This window comes from Hemitrygon akajei, chromosome 6 (genome assembly GCF_048418815.1).
Source record: "Hemitrygon akajei chromosome 6, sHemAka1.3, whole genome shotgun sequence".
Lineage (NCBI taxonomy): Eukaryota > Metazoa > Chordata > Chondrichthyes > Myliobatiformes > Dasyatidae > Hemitrygon > Hemitrygon akajei.
Genome location: NC_133129.1, coordinates 12,392,381 through 12,408,963, shown reverse-complemented (window position 1 = coordinate 12,408,963; position 16,583 = coordinate 12,392,381). Strand labels below are relative to the sequence as shown.

The 16,583-nt window shown below is 43.1% G+C and overlaps 1 protein-coding gene across 2 annotated transcripts in view; it reads right to left on the bottom strand.

Moving 5' to 3' along the window:
- The window catches only part of LOC140728861 (probable ATP-dependent RNA helicase DDX60), a 176,981-nt gene that overhangs the window by 83,014 nt on the left and 77,384 nt on the right, over nucleotides 1–16,583 (bottom strand). For both annotated transcript variants that reach the window (XM_073047895.1, XM_073047896.1), the window contains exons 19-22: nucleotides 15,488–15,603; nucleotides 14,356–14,486; nucleotides 3,316–3,425; nucleotides 1,493–1,597 (exon numbers count right to left, since the gene is read on the bottom strand). In XM_073047895.1, coding sequence (XP_072903996.1) covers nucleotides 1,493–1,597; nucleotides 3,316–3,425; nucleotides 14,356–14,486; nucleotides 15,488–15,603 — 462 coding nt within the window. The remainder of the gene's footprint in view (nucleotides 1–1,492; nucleotides 1,598–3,315; nucleotides 3,426–14,355; nucleotides 14,487–15,487; nucleotides 15,604–16,583) is intronic.

The following is a 16,583-nucleotide window of genomic DNA, read 5'->3' as shown; positions in this document are numbered from 1 at the left end:
AGACCTAAGGAACTGCAAGGGTGAAAGGACCCTGACAGACCCCCCCCCCCCCCCCAAAACAGTTGTAAGGATGTGGCCTACAAATTACAATAGGAGATAGAAAATGCATGCCAAAAGGGCAATGCTACAATAGTCATGGGGGATTTCAATACTGACATCTGCCTCCACAATCTCTTCACTAACTGTTTTGGCACTCTGGTTCCCATCCTCCTGCAACTCTAGTTTGAACCCCACTGTGTAGCATTAACAAGCCTTCCCACTGGGATATTAGTCTCTCTCCAGTTCAGATGCAACCTTCCCTGGAAGAGAGCCAATGATCTAAAAATCTTATGCCCTCCCTCCTACACCGACTCCTTAGCACCTAACTCCCTGAACTAAGAACTTTCAATGTGTGGATGGACCACTGGTCAAAGCTCTTTTTATAATGGTTTTTATACGCTTCCCAATCCTCTCACTTCCTTCTAATTTTTGTTATATTACATGCACTCTCTTTTCCTTTTATGTTGTCTGACTTCCTTTATCAACCACGGTTGTGTCATCTTCTCTTCAGAATGCTTCTTCATCTTTGTGACACATCTATCCTGCACCTTCCGAATTTCCCCCAGAAACTCCAGACATTGCTGTTCTGTCATCATCCCTGGTAGTGTCCCTTTCCAATCAACTTTGGCCAGCTTCTCTCCCATGCCACTTTAGTTCCCTTTACTCCACTGTAATGCAGATACATCTGTTTTGGCTTCTGAAACTGCGGGGTGAGTTCTATCATATTATGATCACTGCCTCTGAAGAGTTCCTTTCCCATAAGCTCCATAATCAAATGTGGTCCATTACACAATGCCCAATCCAGAATTGTGATTTGCTAGGGGCTTAAACACTAGCTTCTCTAAAATCCTTATACCCCTCCTTCAGCACTGCCCCTCCTTCCTCACACCCATTCACTGCTTTCAGAGTTTGCTTTGGATTTAGTGTTCTGTTTCCAGCCCCATTCCTACAGGAAAAAGCCTTCGACTTGAACTGTGGACATGACACCCAATGTGAAGAGTATAACAAGGGTAGTGTTGACACCCAACAGGTGAGCTCAGTTATTGACACCTAATGCAAGTGTGCATTGGTGCCCTGTGGCTGAAATAATGTGGAGAACTGACACCCTGTGGAAGAGATTTGGTAGGGGTGGATGTTGACACCCAGTGGGTGATGTAAGATGTGATCAGATTGACACCCGGTGAGTGATGTAAACTTGGTCTGTTGTTGACACCCATTGGGTGAGGTAAGGTGGATCTAGTGATTGACAACACAAAGCGTTGGATGCCATATTGAGTTGTCAATGTCGAAGTCAGATCCACGTACGTACAGATGCAATGAAAATCTAACTTACTACAGCATCTCAGGCATGAAGCTTCAGATAAGCTGCATTCACAAGGAAAGTATAAATTAAACACAAAACAGAGGGAATAGTGAACTGCTTCTGTGTCGCCAGTTCAGCACTTTTACCTACCTGTGCCCTCGGCCAGTCCTGCCAAACACTTGCCATTGTGTCGTACAATCTAAGGGATTCAGCTGGAGAAAGTGCAAGGTCAGATGGGATTCCGTACTTCATCATCTGTGGGGCAAAACCCATTGCTCAATTTCAAGTTTATTGTCATTCAACTGCACATGCATATATAGCCAAATGAAACAACGTTGCTCTGGTCCAAGGTGCATTTACACACAAGTTAAAAAGTGAATGGTTTAACATTACTGGGGTTTCGTACATGATGAGACCTGGGTGGTAGCAGGGAGCTTAGTTGTCTGATGGCCTGAGGGAAGAAGCTGTTTCCCACCTTAACAGTTCTTGCCCTAATGCTCCAGTACCTCCTGCCTGATGGCAGGGGAGTCAAAGAGATTGTTGGATAGTTGGGAGAGATTATAGACAATGCTAAGGGCTCAGCATGTACAGCACTCCTAATAATTATCTCGGAAGAAGGACCCCAATGATCCTCAGCAGGTTGGTATCACACCATAGCACATAGGATCAGAAGTAGGCCATTTGGCCCATTGAGTCTTCTCCTGTGAATCACTCTAAAACATTTTACAATATTAGAAGTTTATTAATAAATATTCAAACATCAACTGTTGGTTTGACAAAATTCATCTGAATCCAAATTGTTATTTCAAGCTCTGTACTACTAATACAGTGCAAACTGGAATAAGCTGCCAGAGGAAGTGGTTGAGACACAGTGATCTTGATGAAGGGCCCTCACAAAGGGTCCTGGCCTGCTGAGTTTCTCCAGCATTTAGCGTGGTTGAGACAGATGTATACAACAGTGAGACACATCGGGTCGTAGAGCACCTCAGCACAGTGACAGACCCTCTGACCCATCCAGTCCATGGTCAACTATTATTCTGTCTAGTCCCATTGATCCACACCTGGATCATAAACCTCCACACCTCTCCAATCCATCAACTTCTTTTACATGTTAAAATCAAACCCCCACCCACCACTTTTGCCGGCAGCTCGATCCACTCAGAGAGAAACTCCCCCTCAGGTTCCCCTTGAATATTTCAGCTTTCACTCTTAACCCGTGATCTTGTTATGAGGAAACGGGTTCATGGGTTTGGTAGGTGAGACAGAAGACACTGATTATGAATAAACACATTAACCTTTATTTACAAACTGTAAAACATTTGATCAAACATCTAAGCCATCCGAAGTTACAAAAACTACGATACTAAACATTAAGTATATTTCAAACTCAGCAGATACCTCATTAAATCTCCCTAAGTTACACAACTACAGATTACTTTTCCAATGGTTCTTCAGCATTGGTCGCAACCTCAGTGTGAAGATGAGTCCCTGGAGACAAAGGAAAGTCACTAGTGCCTGAAACTGAACACCGGTGCCGTGGCACACAAGGCAACCAATGGGAAAGAGCTGCTGCATCTTTTGAATGGCCGAATTGATGTCCAACATGGCAGAAGCAGCTTTCAACGGTCACATAAACTAACCCTTGACATTACAGACTTCTAGTTCTAGTCTCAGAGGGGAAAACAAACATATTTGAAATTTAAAAGGGTACTTGTACAAGTACAAGGATTGGAAAAGTTTCAGAGGGATTTGGAACAAACAAGGGTGGACCAATGAGACTGGCTTAGGTGGCCATCTCGGCCAGCAGGAACCATTTGGGTTGAATGCCAGTTTTCTGTCCTGTGTTATTCTTTGACCCCATAATGCCATCTCAATCCCTACATTAGAGTATCAGCTAAGTTATTTCAAAGTTATTCCTAAATTGTTCCAAGTTATAACTTATTCTAAGTTATTCCAAAGCAACTCCAACTTACATGATCGACCGTTAAGGCAGCACAAGGATGATATGGTACAAATTTGTATTCACCATCTTCAAAATCACAGACAAACTTTTCAAGGTCATTGTACCGTTCTTCGTAAATGACTGTGAACAATAGAACGTACTGTTAGAATTAAACTATGAGTGATGTTGCAGTGTTTATGAGTAGCTTCAGGACCTGTAAGTAAACCTATTTGGCAATATAGATCAGTAAGTGCGACCTGTAACACATCCTTGTGTGCATTGATTTTTAATGCAAGCAATGCATTTCACTGTATGTTTTGATGTCCTGAAGTAGCCCCTCCATTCTGGGCTCCCCTCTTATGCCTTTTCTTCTCATCTGCCTATCACCTCCCCCGGTGCCCCTCTTTGTTGCCTTTCTCAGATTGTCCACTCTCCTCTCCTATCAGATTCCATCTTCTTCAGCCTTTTACCTTTTCCACCTATCAGCTCCCAGCTTCTTACCTCATCCCCCCCACCCACCTGGGTTCACCTATCACCTGCCAGTTTGCACTCTTTCCCCTAACCCCACCGTTTTATTCTGGCTTCTTCCCCTTTCCTTTCCAGCCCAGATGAAGGGTCTCCACCTGAAACATCGACTCTTTATTCCTTTCTGTAAATGCTGCCTGATCTGCTGAGTTCCTCCAGTATTTTGTGTCTGGATTTCCAGCATCTGCAGAATCTCTTATATTTACAAATATTTCGCTGTATCTTGGCAATAATAAACCATTTCCATTTCACAAAAAAATGTTCTAGCAAACAATCATAAGGATCTTCAAGCAACACACACAAAATGCTGGTGGAACGCAGCAGGCCAAGCAGCATCTATAGGGAGAAGCACTGTCGACGTTTTGGGCTGAGACCCTTCGTCAGGACTAACTGAAAGCAAAGATAGTAAGAGATTTGAAAGTGGGGGGGAGGGGAAAATGCGAAATGATAGGAGCAGATCGGAGGGGGTGGGGTGAAGCTGAGAGCCAGAAAGGTGATTGGCAAAAGGGATACAGAGCTGGAGAAGGGAAAGGATCATGGGATGGGAGGCCTAGGGAGAAAGAAAGGGGGAGGGGAGCACCAGAGGGAGATGAAGAACAGGCAGAGTGATGGGGCAGAGAGAGAAAGAAAAAAAAGGAAGGAAACAAAAAAACAAAAAAAACTAAATATATCAGGGATGGGGTAAGAAGGGGAGGAGGGGCATTAACGGAAGTTAAAGAAGTCAATGTTCATGCCATCAGGTTGGAGGCTACCCAGCCGGTATATAAGGTGTTGTTCCTCCAACCTGAATGTGGCTTCATCTTGACAATAGAGGAGGCCATGGATAGACACATCAGAATGGGAATGGGACGTGGAATTAAAATGTGTGGCCACTGGGAGATCCTGCTTTCTCTGGCGGACAGAGCGTAGGTGTTCAGTGAAACGGTCTCCCAGTCTGCGTCGGGTCTCACCAATATATAAAAGGCCACACTGGGAGCACCAGACACAGTATACCACACCAGAGAAAGCAGGATCTCCCAGTGGCCACACATTTTAATTCCATGTCCCATTCCCATTCTGATATGTCTATCCATGGCCTCCTCTACTGTCAAGATGAAGCCACACACAGGTTGGAGGAACAACACTTATATACCGGCTGGGTAGCCTCCAACCTGATGGCATGAACATTGACTTCTCTAACTTCCGTTAATGCCCCTCCTCCCCTTCTTACCCCATCCCTGACATATTTAGTTTTTTTTTTGTTTTCTTCCCCCTCCCTTTTTTTTATTTCTCTCTCAGCCCATCACTCTGCCTATTCTCCATTTCCCTCTGGTGCTCCCCTCCCCCTTTCTTTCTCCCTAGGCCTCCTGTCCCATGATCCTTTCCCTTCTCTAGCTCTGTACCCCTTTTGCCAATCACCTTTCTGGCTCTCAGCTTCACCCCACCCCCTCTAGTCTTCTCCTATCATTTCACATTTTCCCCTCCCCCTCCTACCTTCAAATCTCTTACTATCGGACTTCCGGTAAGATGGCGATCGCTTAGCTGCTCCGAACTTTTGTTCCGTTACTGTCGCTACCTTTGCACTAAATGTCTCCATTTTATAAAGCTTAGTTAGGAATTATTTCGGTATCTCTTACTTGCCTGTGAATATATCTAACCTACAATGTCTAGCAAGAGTTCTAAATCCGGGAGAAAAGAAACTACGACCTCATCGGACGTGACGATGGAGGCGCTTGAAAATCTCCGAGACGAAATCTTAAAGCAAATTAAAACCGCTTTCAAACAGTTAGAAGAGAAACTGGATCGGATCAACGATAAAGTGAACAAACATGCTGAACACTTATCTCGCATCGATTCGACTTCTGAAGCTTTAGAAAGTCGGGTTCGATACTTGGAGACTCTCTGTTCCAGCTTAGAGGAAAAATCTAATAAACTTCTTTCCAAAATGGTGGATCTCGAAAATCGCAGCAGACGCTGCAACATCAGAATTCTGGGATTACCAGAGGCGACTGAAAAGGGACCAACCGTGAAGTTTTTCGCCGAGTTTCTCTGTGAGATATTCGGGAAGGATCTGCTTCCAAACCCGCCCGAGCTGGAACGGGCACACAGAGTCTATGTCTCTCCCGGAATTCTGGGATCCCGTCCACGACCAGTAATCTTGTGTTTCCATCAATACCAGGTAAAACACAGTCTGATTGTGGAGGCACGTCGCAGAGGCTCTTTTTCTTTCCAGGATACAACCATTCACTTTGTGGAAGATTTTGCACCCCAGACCTTAAAGATGCGCGCTGAGTATAAAGGCGTAATGAAAGTGCTTTTTGATCGTGGTTTCAAACCTTCCTTTCGTAATCTTGCTGACCTAAGAATCAAGTTTAATACCGGGGAATTCAAGTGGTTCAAATCAGCGAGGGAAGCTGAAGCGTTTGTGGCAAGTCTTCCGGCTATCCAGTCATCTTCGGAATCTGATCGGACCTCCTAAAATGGTGGATAAGTACTCCTTGTAGTAAAACTACTTTCTCTGGACTCGGAATTCACTTGAATCACTCAGACATTATTCACTGAAACTCTAAAGGCTGTTGACAATCTCTCCCGGGATTTGGTATGTGTGTAATCTATTTTTACCTCTGTATAACTTTACCTGCAGAGTTCTACAACTAAATCTAACCTGTTTTGGAGGTTTGAAGTCTTTAGTGAAGGCCTCCCTGTTTGTCGGTTCACAGTTCAACTGCTGATTTATTTTTCCTCTGTTTTAAATACTTATTTATTTTATCTTTTTCTTTTCTTCATCCCCTTTTTTTTCCATTCTCTGAATGTTTTTTTCTCCCTTCTCGGTAAATGGTTGATAAATACTCATCTTGAATTTATAATTTTCCCCTTCCTCTTTTTTTTCTTCTTCCTTCTTACCTTTTTTTTCCCTTTCTCTTACTTTATTCTTCTATAATATTTCGCGGGTAGGTTAGTTTTGGTTTTCTTCCGATTTGCTCTGTATTAAGTTGTATATCTCGGCAGAAGGTGTTCTAATCTGTAGTTATGTTTTCTAGTGCATAAACTAGTTACTGTTTGTTATAGCATTTATACGGAACTGCTGTCAATGACACAGATCTGGAAGTTGTATTTGGGTTAATTTTTCTGGTAGAGCTAGCTACTTGTTTTGGTAGCCGTCTAGTTTTGGGTTGTGTGGGTGGGGTGAATTTTCCAGTTCCAACATTTCTTTATTGTTTAGGACATGTTTATATTTTGACCTTACGAATCTATGTTTACATCTCTGCTCCCAGACTGCTATTGTACCGCTTGATTTTTTATATGCCTGCTGCCTTTTATGCATTAGTAATTGATAATGGCTAGTGCACTTAAATTTGTGAGCTGGAATGTAAAGGGACTGAATCACCCTGTTAAAAGGAGGAAGGTATTCGCACATATTAAACAACTCAAAGCTGACATTGCTTTCCTCCAAGAAACTCATATTCGTTGTTTCGATAACTCCCGGCTTCTGTCCAAGTGGGCGGGTCAGCATTTTCACTCATCCTTTGCCGCTAAAGCTAGGGGAGTCTCCATTCTTATTAACTCAAATATTCCTTTTGAACTCCATAATAAAATATCGGACTCAAATGGCCGTTTTATTATTGTTTCTGGTAAACTATATAACACTAAAGTTGCACTAGCAAACCTGTATGCCCCCAACTTTGATGATGTTAACTTTTTTGAACGGTTTTTTTCCTCACTACCAGACTTACTTATATACTCATACTCTCTTATATTGGGTGGTGACTTTAACTGTTGGTTGGATCCTAAACTGGACCGATCGTCCTCTGTTACCAGATCACCTACCAAATCTGCCTTAGCTATTCAGTCGTTTCTCTCTAATTTTGGTATCTCTGATATATGGCGTTTCCTCCATCCTACGAAGAGAGATTATTCCTTTTTCTCACATGTTCACCATACCTTCACTAGAATTGACTATTTCCTACTCGATAACCAACTTATCCCATTTGCCCACACTTGTGACTATCAGAGTATACTGATTTCTGACCATGCCCCAATTACCCTCTCTCTGAACTTTCCCGGTCTCCCTCAGAGGAACAAACACTGGCGGTTCGATTCAACTTTATTATTGGATGATGATTTCGTAAAATTTATTAAAGACCAGATAACCTTCTATTTTAACACTAATACATCACCTGAAGTGCCATCCCAGATTGTCTGGGATGCCATGAAAGCATATTTGAGGGGTCAAATAATCTCTTACACAGCAAATCTCAATAGAAGATCCCATGCAGATCGAGCAGACCTCATTAACCAGATTAAAGATGTGGATCAATTATATGCCCAAACTAAGAACCCTGAATTATACAAGAAGCACGTTGAACTCCAAACTAAATTTAACCTTCTGTCCACTCAACCTGTCGAACGCCAACTTCTCGAAAGCAAGAGCCGCTTTTACATTCATGGGGATAAGTCTGGTAAATTCCTAGCCAATCAGCTGAGGCGTTCTAAAGCCAAACAACATATTACAAAGATCCGGAAGGAGAACGGAGACTTTACATCGGATCATTTAGAAATTAATGACGCATTTTAAAATTTTTATTCTCGGCTTTATTCCTCTGAATCCCTGAATGACAATATCTCTGTGGATCAATTTTTACAGAATCTGAATATCCCCTCACTTTCATCTGATTTCAAAGCCAAACTTAATGCGCCTATATCACTAGAAGAAATATCTTTTGCAATTTCTGCACTGTCCTCAGGGAAATCTCCTGGACCTGATGGGTTCCCTGTAGAATTTTATAAATCATTCTCCTCACTTCTTTCTCCTCAGTTACTTTCAGTATTATCTGATTCGTTTAACTACGGCAAATTGCCACCCTCTTTCAATGAGGCATCTATTATTCTTCTTTTAAAAAAAGGCAAAGACCCAACAGAGTGTTCCTCGTACAGGCCGATCTCTCTGCTCAATGTTGATGTAAAGATCTTAGCTAAAGTGTTGGCTCATAGATTAGAAACCGTTATTCCCTCCATTATCTCTGATGACCAAACAGGCTTTATTAAAAACCGTCTCCCTTTTTTTAACATTCGGCGTCTATTTAATATTTTATACTCAGTTCCAACTGGGACTCCAGAATGTGTTATCTCCCTTGATGCGGAGAAAGCATTTGATCGTATAGAGTGGAACTACCTTTTTGCAGTCTTAGAAAAATTTGACCTCGGCCAAAGTTTCGTCTCTTGGATCCAATTGCTGTACCTGTGTCCTACTGCTTCTATTCTAACTAACTTTCAGAAATCCCAAGTATTCAATCTCAAACGTGGCACCCGTCAGGGATGCCCCTTAAGTCCCTTTCTCTTTGATTTGGCTATAGAACCTCTGGCGATAGCATTTCGAAAATGTCCTGAACTGACCGGGATTTGGAGAGGGGGTGTTGAACATAAAGTCTCTCTCTATGCTGATGACTTACTCTTTCTCTCATATCCGTCTACATCCTTACCTCTAATGTTTTCACTTCTTGACCAGTTTAGCCAGATCTCTGGCTATAAACTCAACTTACATAAGAGTGAACTTTTCCCAATTAATAAAGAAGCACAAGAACTAATATTTCGAGATCTCCCTTTTAAAGTAGTCCATAATCAATTTACTTATCTTGGAATTACAGTCACAAGGAAGTTTAAAGATCTCTTTCGTGAAAACTTTGTCAACCTTTCATATGCTACAAAACAGAGTCTGGTACAATGGTCACCTCTATCTATGTCCTTGGTAGGTTGTATCAATGTCATCAAAATGTATGTTCTCCCCAAATTCTTATACTTATTTCAATCTATCCCAATTTTTATTCCTAAATCTTTTTTTGATCCCTTAGACTCTATTATTTTGTCATATCTGTGGCAGAATAAGCGCTCTAGAATTAATAAAATCCACCTCCAAAAATCTAAAAAAGAGGGTGGCATGGCTTTACCTAACTTTCGCTTATATTACTGGGCAGCTAATATACGTTGTGCTGCTTTCTGGTCTTTCTTCCACGGTCAACCTGAGTGCCCTAACTGGGTGGCAATGGAGTTGAGCTCCACTAAAGAATTATCTATATCTGCACTTCTTGGCTCTGCACTCCCTAGCAGTCTGCCCAGATCAATAGCTAATCCTCTGGTTAGACACACTTTGCGTATATGGGCTCAGTTCAGAAAATGCTATGGTTTCCAGGGGTTTTCCATTTCTAGCCCTGTCGCACATAATCACCTTTTTTTACCTACCACGTTCGATTCAGCATTCCATGTTTGGTACAGGAAGGGCATTAGACATTTTGAAGATCTCTTCATTGATAACCGCTTCGCTTCTTTTCAACAGCTCTCTGTTAAGTTCAACCTGCCTAACGCTCACTTTTTCAGATATCTCCAAATCCGACACTTTACTGCTCCTTTAATTCCTAACTTTCCTGAAATGCCTGCGACAAATGCTATGGACCTATTTCTCTCCATTAATCCACTAGGTAAAGGTTTAATTTCAATTATCCAAGATAAACTAGCAGCCTTACGACGGGCCCCTGTGGATAAAATTAAAATGGCCTGGGAGCAGGATTTAAATATCTCCTTATCCGAGGAGAGCTGGGACTCAGTTCTCAAATCGGTTAACTCAACCTCTCTTTGTGCTCGCCATTGTCTCTTACAGTTTAAGATTGTTCATAGAGCCCATATGTCTAAATCTAAACTATCTCGATTCTACCCTGGCATTAGTCCGCTCTGTGATAAATGCAAGAGGGGCGTGGCCTCTCTCATCCATATGTACTGGCTCTGTCCTAGCTTGGAGAAATTCTGGAAAGATGTCTTCACTACACTATCGGGTATTCTGAATCAGCGCCTAGAACCTAACCCCTTAATTGCTCTGTTTGGTTTTTGGGGCAAGACAGATTTATGTCTGGGTCCGACCAAAGGCCGAATACTATCCTTTGCCTCTCTCCTGGCGAGACGCTTGATCCTCCTTAGATGGAGAGATGTTGCCCCGCCCACTCATGCGCAATGGCTTAACGACATTATGGCCTGCTTGGACCTCGAAAAAATTCATTATTCAGTTCTCAATTCGGATTTAAAGTTCCATAAGATCTGGGGGCCTTTTATCGAGTACTTTCATAACCTTCCTCTTGACTAGGGTTTTTTTTTCTTTTCAGTCCCTTGCTTTCAGCTCCCTTTTTTTTCTGGTAGTAGGCATTATTATCCTCTGTTGCTAAGTGTATTTACAGTCTGGGAGTTTGACTGTCCGGACTTATACTCTCTATATTGTGTGGTGGTTGGTCTGGAATTGTTTTTTTTTTCTTGTGTTGTGGGGTTTGGGGAGGACACTAAGCTCACGTCTTTAATTTAGGTGCTTTTTTGTTAAATTCTCTTCCTGTGTAGCATATTGTTATTGTATGCTTAACCTTGCTCTGTATTAATGCTCCTCATTGGGATTTGGGGTTTTTAATTTTGTAAAATGTTTTGAAAAACTAATAAAAAAATTTAAAAATAAAAAAAAATCTCTTACTATCTTTCCTTTCAGTTAGTCCTGACGAAGGGTCTCGGCCTGAAATGTCAACAGCGCTTCTCCCTATAGATGCTGCCTGGCCTGCTGTGTTCCACCAGCATTTTGTGTGTGTTATTTGAATTTCTAGCATCTGCAGATTTCCTCGTGTTTGCATCATAAGGATCTTAACAGGATTTAAGGGCTTGATGATGAAGACAGTCTAGATTCATGATAAAGGATCTCGACTAGAAACATTGACTATTTCACCATTTCCATAGATGCTGCCTGACCTGCTGAGTTCCTCCCGCATTGGATGGGCTGCATCTTTTTCAGAAAAGTTGGTAAGTTGAGGATGACCTTACAGGGGTTTTTAAAGTCATTTTTGTTACCTTCATCAAGTTTTGAAACTCCTGATGCCTTCTGGACATCATTATCATCCAAGGTTACCAGCACAGAATTTGTGCACATAGAGCACAGAACATGGAACACTACACACAGTACAGGGCATTTGTTGTGCTGACCTTTTAACCTACTCCGAGATCAATTTACCCCTACCCTCCCAGATAGCCTTTCATTTCTCTAAGATCCATGTGCTTATCTAAGAGTTTCTTAAATGTCTGCTTCTACCACCAGACATGTTAGCGCATTCCACGATCCCCCCCCCCCCCACTCTCCATGTAAAATAAAACTACCTCTGACAGTCCCACCCTTATACTTCCCTTCAATCATCTTAAAATTATGGCCATCACCCAGGCCATACCTCAGTCTCATTGCTACCAGCAAGAAGGAGGTACAGAAGCTTGAAAGCCACACTGAACGGTTCAGGAACAACTTGTTCCCCTCTGTTATCCAATTTCTGAATGGACATTGAACCCATGAACACCACCTCACCACTTCTTTATTTCTATTTTTGCACTATTTATTTAATTCTTTTATATATACACACTAATGTAATTCAGTGCTTTTTTTTCCTATTATTATGCATTGGACGGCACAGTAGCATAGTGGTTAGTACAACACTTTACAATACCAGAGACTGGGGTTCAATTCCCACCACTGCCCATAAGGAGTTTTGTATGTTCTCCCTGTGATCGCATGGGTTTCTGCTGGGTGCTCTGGTTTCTTCACATATTTCAAAGACCTACCGGTTGGTAGGTTAACTGGTGAATGTAAATTGCCCTGTGGTTAGGCTAGGATTAAACCTAGGGGGTAGCTGAGTGGCTCAGCTCGGAGGGCTGGAAGGGCCTACTCCTTGCTGTATGGTAAACAACCAATCAATATTGTGTTCTACTTCTGCCACAAAGTCAACAAATTTCGCGTCATAATGCCGGTGATATCAAAACTGATTCTGATTCGTATTAACCATTTCCACCTAGGGAAAGAGTGTCTGACTGTCCACTCGATCTGTGCCTCTTACCACTTGTTCAACTCTATCAAGTCACCCTGCATCCTCAATGAACTTTAGTGGGATAGAGAACTTTAATTCTATATCCCACCTCCATTCTGACCTCCCTATCTGTGAGTTCCTGTTACAATGAGGCACAAAACAGACTGAGAGACAATACCTTATCTTTTGTCTAGGCACACTAAGCTTGCAGGAATCACTACTGAATCCTCCAATGTTTGATAACTGGTTCTTTCTTTCTGCTTGTACTGAAACTGGGGAATTTTCCTTTAGTCCCTCTCTCACCCTTTCTTTTCATTTGTACACTCAGAGGCTGCTTTATGAGGTGCCCCCCTGTGCCATTGAAATAGTACAAGGTAAAAACTCGGTGGTATGGGACGTAAAGGCTTCTGTGCCTCCTGCTGATTGTAGTAGTGAGAAGAAGGCATGGCCTGGATGGTGGGGACTTTGATAACGGACGCCACTTCTTTGTGGCAGTGTTCCTTGTACAGGACTGTGCAAAAGTCTTAGGCACATACTGTATACCTAGCTAGGGTGCCTAAGACTTTTGCACAGTCCTGTATTTGTCAATATGGAGCAGAGAGCAAGTTTGTAAATCTGCCAGGAGCAAAGGATGTTGGAAATAGTGAGAATGGAGCACCATGGGAAGGGTGAGGGACAGGTGGCAGAGAAGGAGAGCCGGGGTGGGGGAGGGTGAATGTGTGGAGGGTGCAGACACACCCAGTCCTGAGAAACCAGGTAAGGTTATTTGATTCCAAACAATTGGTTTATTGATCATTACAGAATGTCTCTCTGGTGTGTCCTGCTCCCTCCCCTCTCCCTTCCCCTTTTCCCAACCATGATTCCCTTCTCCTGGTCCCCTTCCCACTCTTAATCCACAATAGAGACCCATATCAGAATCAAGTTAATCATCACTCACATGTTATGAAATTTGTTTTTTTTTTGAGACAGCAGTATAGTGCAATGTGTAAAATTACTACAATGCTGTGCAAAGGTCTTGGGCACCCTAGTTACTGTGCCTAAGACTTTTGCACAGTACTGTACCGTTGTTGTGCTCAGTGGTGGGGAGAGCTTTGATTCTGATGGACATCACTGTGTTCAGCACTTCCTGTAGGCTTTTCCATTCCTGGGCATTGGATACAGAGCTACAGTACCACTTCAGTTTTAGCACAAACTACGAAGGATGTATTAGAGCAGAGACGTGGATCAGACCCTTAGGTCCTCAACATTATGACAAATTAATTAAACAGGTAACTGAACAATTCCTTCTGCCTACACAATGTCCATATCCTTCCATTCTCTCCGTATTCATGTGCCTATTTAAGAGTCTACTCTCCTCCTCTCCAGCAGTGCATTTCAGGCACCCACCACCATGTAAAAATCTTGCCCTGCACATCTCCATTGAAATTATCCCCTATCACATTAGATGCATGCCCTCTTCTATTAAGCATTTTGACCCTGGGAAAAATATATTACTTGTCTACATTACGCCTCCCTTAATCTTATAAATCTCTGTCAGGTTTTACCTGAGCCTCCACCACAACAGAGAAAACAACCCAAGTTTGTCCAAACTCTCTGAAGTTCATACCCTCTAACCCAGATGATATGCTGGCAAATCTCTACAAAACCTACAGGCAAAAGTTGCACTAAGGATTGCCCTCTTCAGCCACGTTGGTCAGTACCTAGTCTCACTTTGAAGGACTGTCTTTCAGTGCGTTCCTTTCTTTTGCCCATCTGCTTCGTGGTTGCAGAGGAAGGTTTCTCAGAATCCCTCTCTATTCGTTCCCAGTAGGTCTTCACCGACTGCAGCCATCTGTGAATGACATTGCACAGGCTCAGTAAAAGTTCATGGGGTGGTTTCCCACATACACTTTGACCAAGAAATAGACAGAGGCAAAGTGGGTCATTCTGTCTCTGGCATCAACCCTCCCATTCAAGATGCTTTATCTCAGACCCACTCTGTCACTAACCCCATTCCCTTTAATCCAAGTCATATAGGGTGCCATAGTGGCTAGATTATAGCTCAGGGCATCACAGTTTAGGGTTCAATTCCAGAGCCATCTTTAAGGAGTTTGTATGTTCTCCCAGTGACCATGGGAGATTTCCACATGCTTTGGTTAAAAGGTTGATTGGTCACTGTAAATTGTCCTGTGATTAGGCCAGGGTTAAACAGGTGGGTTGCTGGGTGGTGCAGCTTGGTGAGCCAGAAGGGCCGTATCTCTAAATAAATAAATCCAAGGATCTATTAAATAAACACAGCACCTAATTGTCTACAGCCCTTTTGGGTAGAGAATTCCAATTCCCATTGGGGCTTAAGAAATTTATTCTTATCATCGTGCTCACAAGCATTTTCCACCCTTTTGTATCATTCTTCCAAATGCTAGTACTGTATAGGCCCAGTCTGTGCCATCTCTTTTCACACGATCATGTGCAGGCAGAAGGGATTTAGCTGAATTGTGCATTGGGTGCAGCACAGACATTATGTGCTTAAGGGACTGTTCCTGCACTGTACTGATCTGCAGTAAAGTCTGTGTATACACAGAGGAACTGAACACATTTCATTTGAGTGTCAAACCTGAATAAATTCCAGCTGGACCCAAGATATGCATAAGGGGCACATGGAGGAAAGACTTTTGCTCCTCCCACTGCAGAAGGCAGAGAATATTGATGAAGGGAGGTGCATTGGGGGGGGGGGGGAGGGGTTAACACACTGGAGTTTCTGATAGACCCGTTCAAATTAGCCAGCAGGTCATCGCCCACTTTGAGGAAATTCCAGGCCTACACAAACATGGAAAAGCTTTAGGGTGGAATTACTGCGCCAGGTCCTGCGGATCGCTGATGGTCGCTGACAGGGCCAGGAAAGGACAACGGATCATCACCAGGAGATGCTCCCAAACTTCTGCACCGATCTCACCACCTAGGCAATGCACCTGTAATGCAAGGTCAAGAGTTAATTAATTCACCCAAGAATGGGGTTGGGGATTCAGGCGTTAAGGAATTATGTGAATATCGCAGGCACTAATTTAATCCAGAATCAATTCTTAATGCAAAGTGTATATAACAAAATTAGGTTGAAATTAAAAGCACTTCAGTGCTTTGAGAGTCTGCCAGTTCCCACTCCAATGCTCTGTGTGTCTGCCAGTTCCCACTCCAGTGCTTTGTGTGTCTGCCAGTTCCCACTCCAGTGCTCTGTGTGTCTGCCAGTTCTCACTCCAGTGCTTTGTGTGTCTGCCAGTTCCCACTCCAGTGCTCTGTGTGTCTGCCAGTTCCCACTCCAGTGCTTTGTGTGTCTGCCAGTTCCCACTCCAGTGCTCTGTGTGTCTGCCAGTTCCCACTCCAGTGCTCTGTGTGTCTGCCAGTTCCCACTCCAGTGCTTTGTGTCTGCCAGTTCCCACTCCAGTGTTTTGTGCGTCTGCCAGTTCCCACTCCAGTGCTTTGTGTGTCTGCCAGTTCCCACTCCAGTGCTCTGTGTGTCTGCCAGTTCCCACTCCAGTGCTTTGTGTGTCTGCCAGTTCCCACTCCAGTGCTGTGTATGTCTGCCAGTTCCCACTCCAGTGCTTTTTGTGTCTGCCAGTTCCTATTTCCGTCTTTGTTCTATGCTCCATCTTCCTCTTCAACCTTCTGTCACTTACACTTACACTCAGTGGCCACTTTATAGACAATAGTCAATAGGCGCAGGAGTAGGCCATTCGGCCCTTCAAGCCAGCACCGCCATTCACTGTGATCATGGCTGATCATCCACAATCAGTATCCCGTTCCTGCCTTCTCCCTATATCCCTTGACTCTGCTATCTTTAAGAGCTCTATATACCGGTAACTCTTTCTTGAAAGCATCCAGAGAATTGGCCTCCACTGCCTTCTGAGGCAGAGCATTCCACATATCCACCACTCTCTGGGTGAAACTCCGTTCT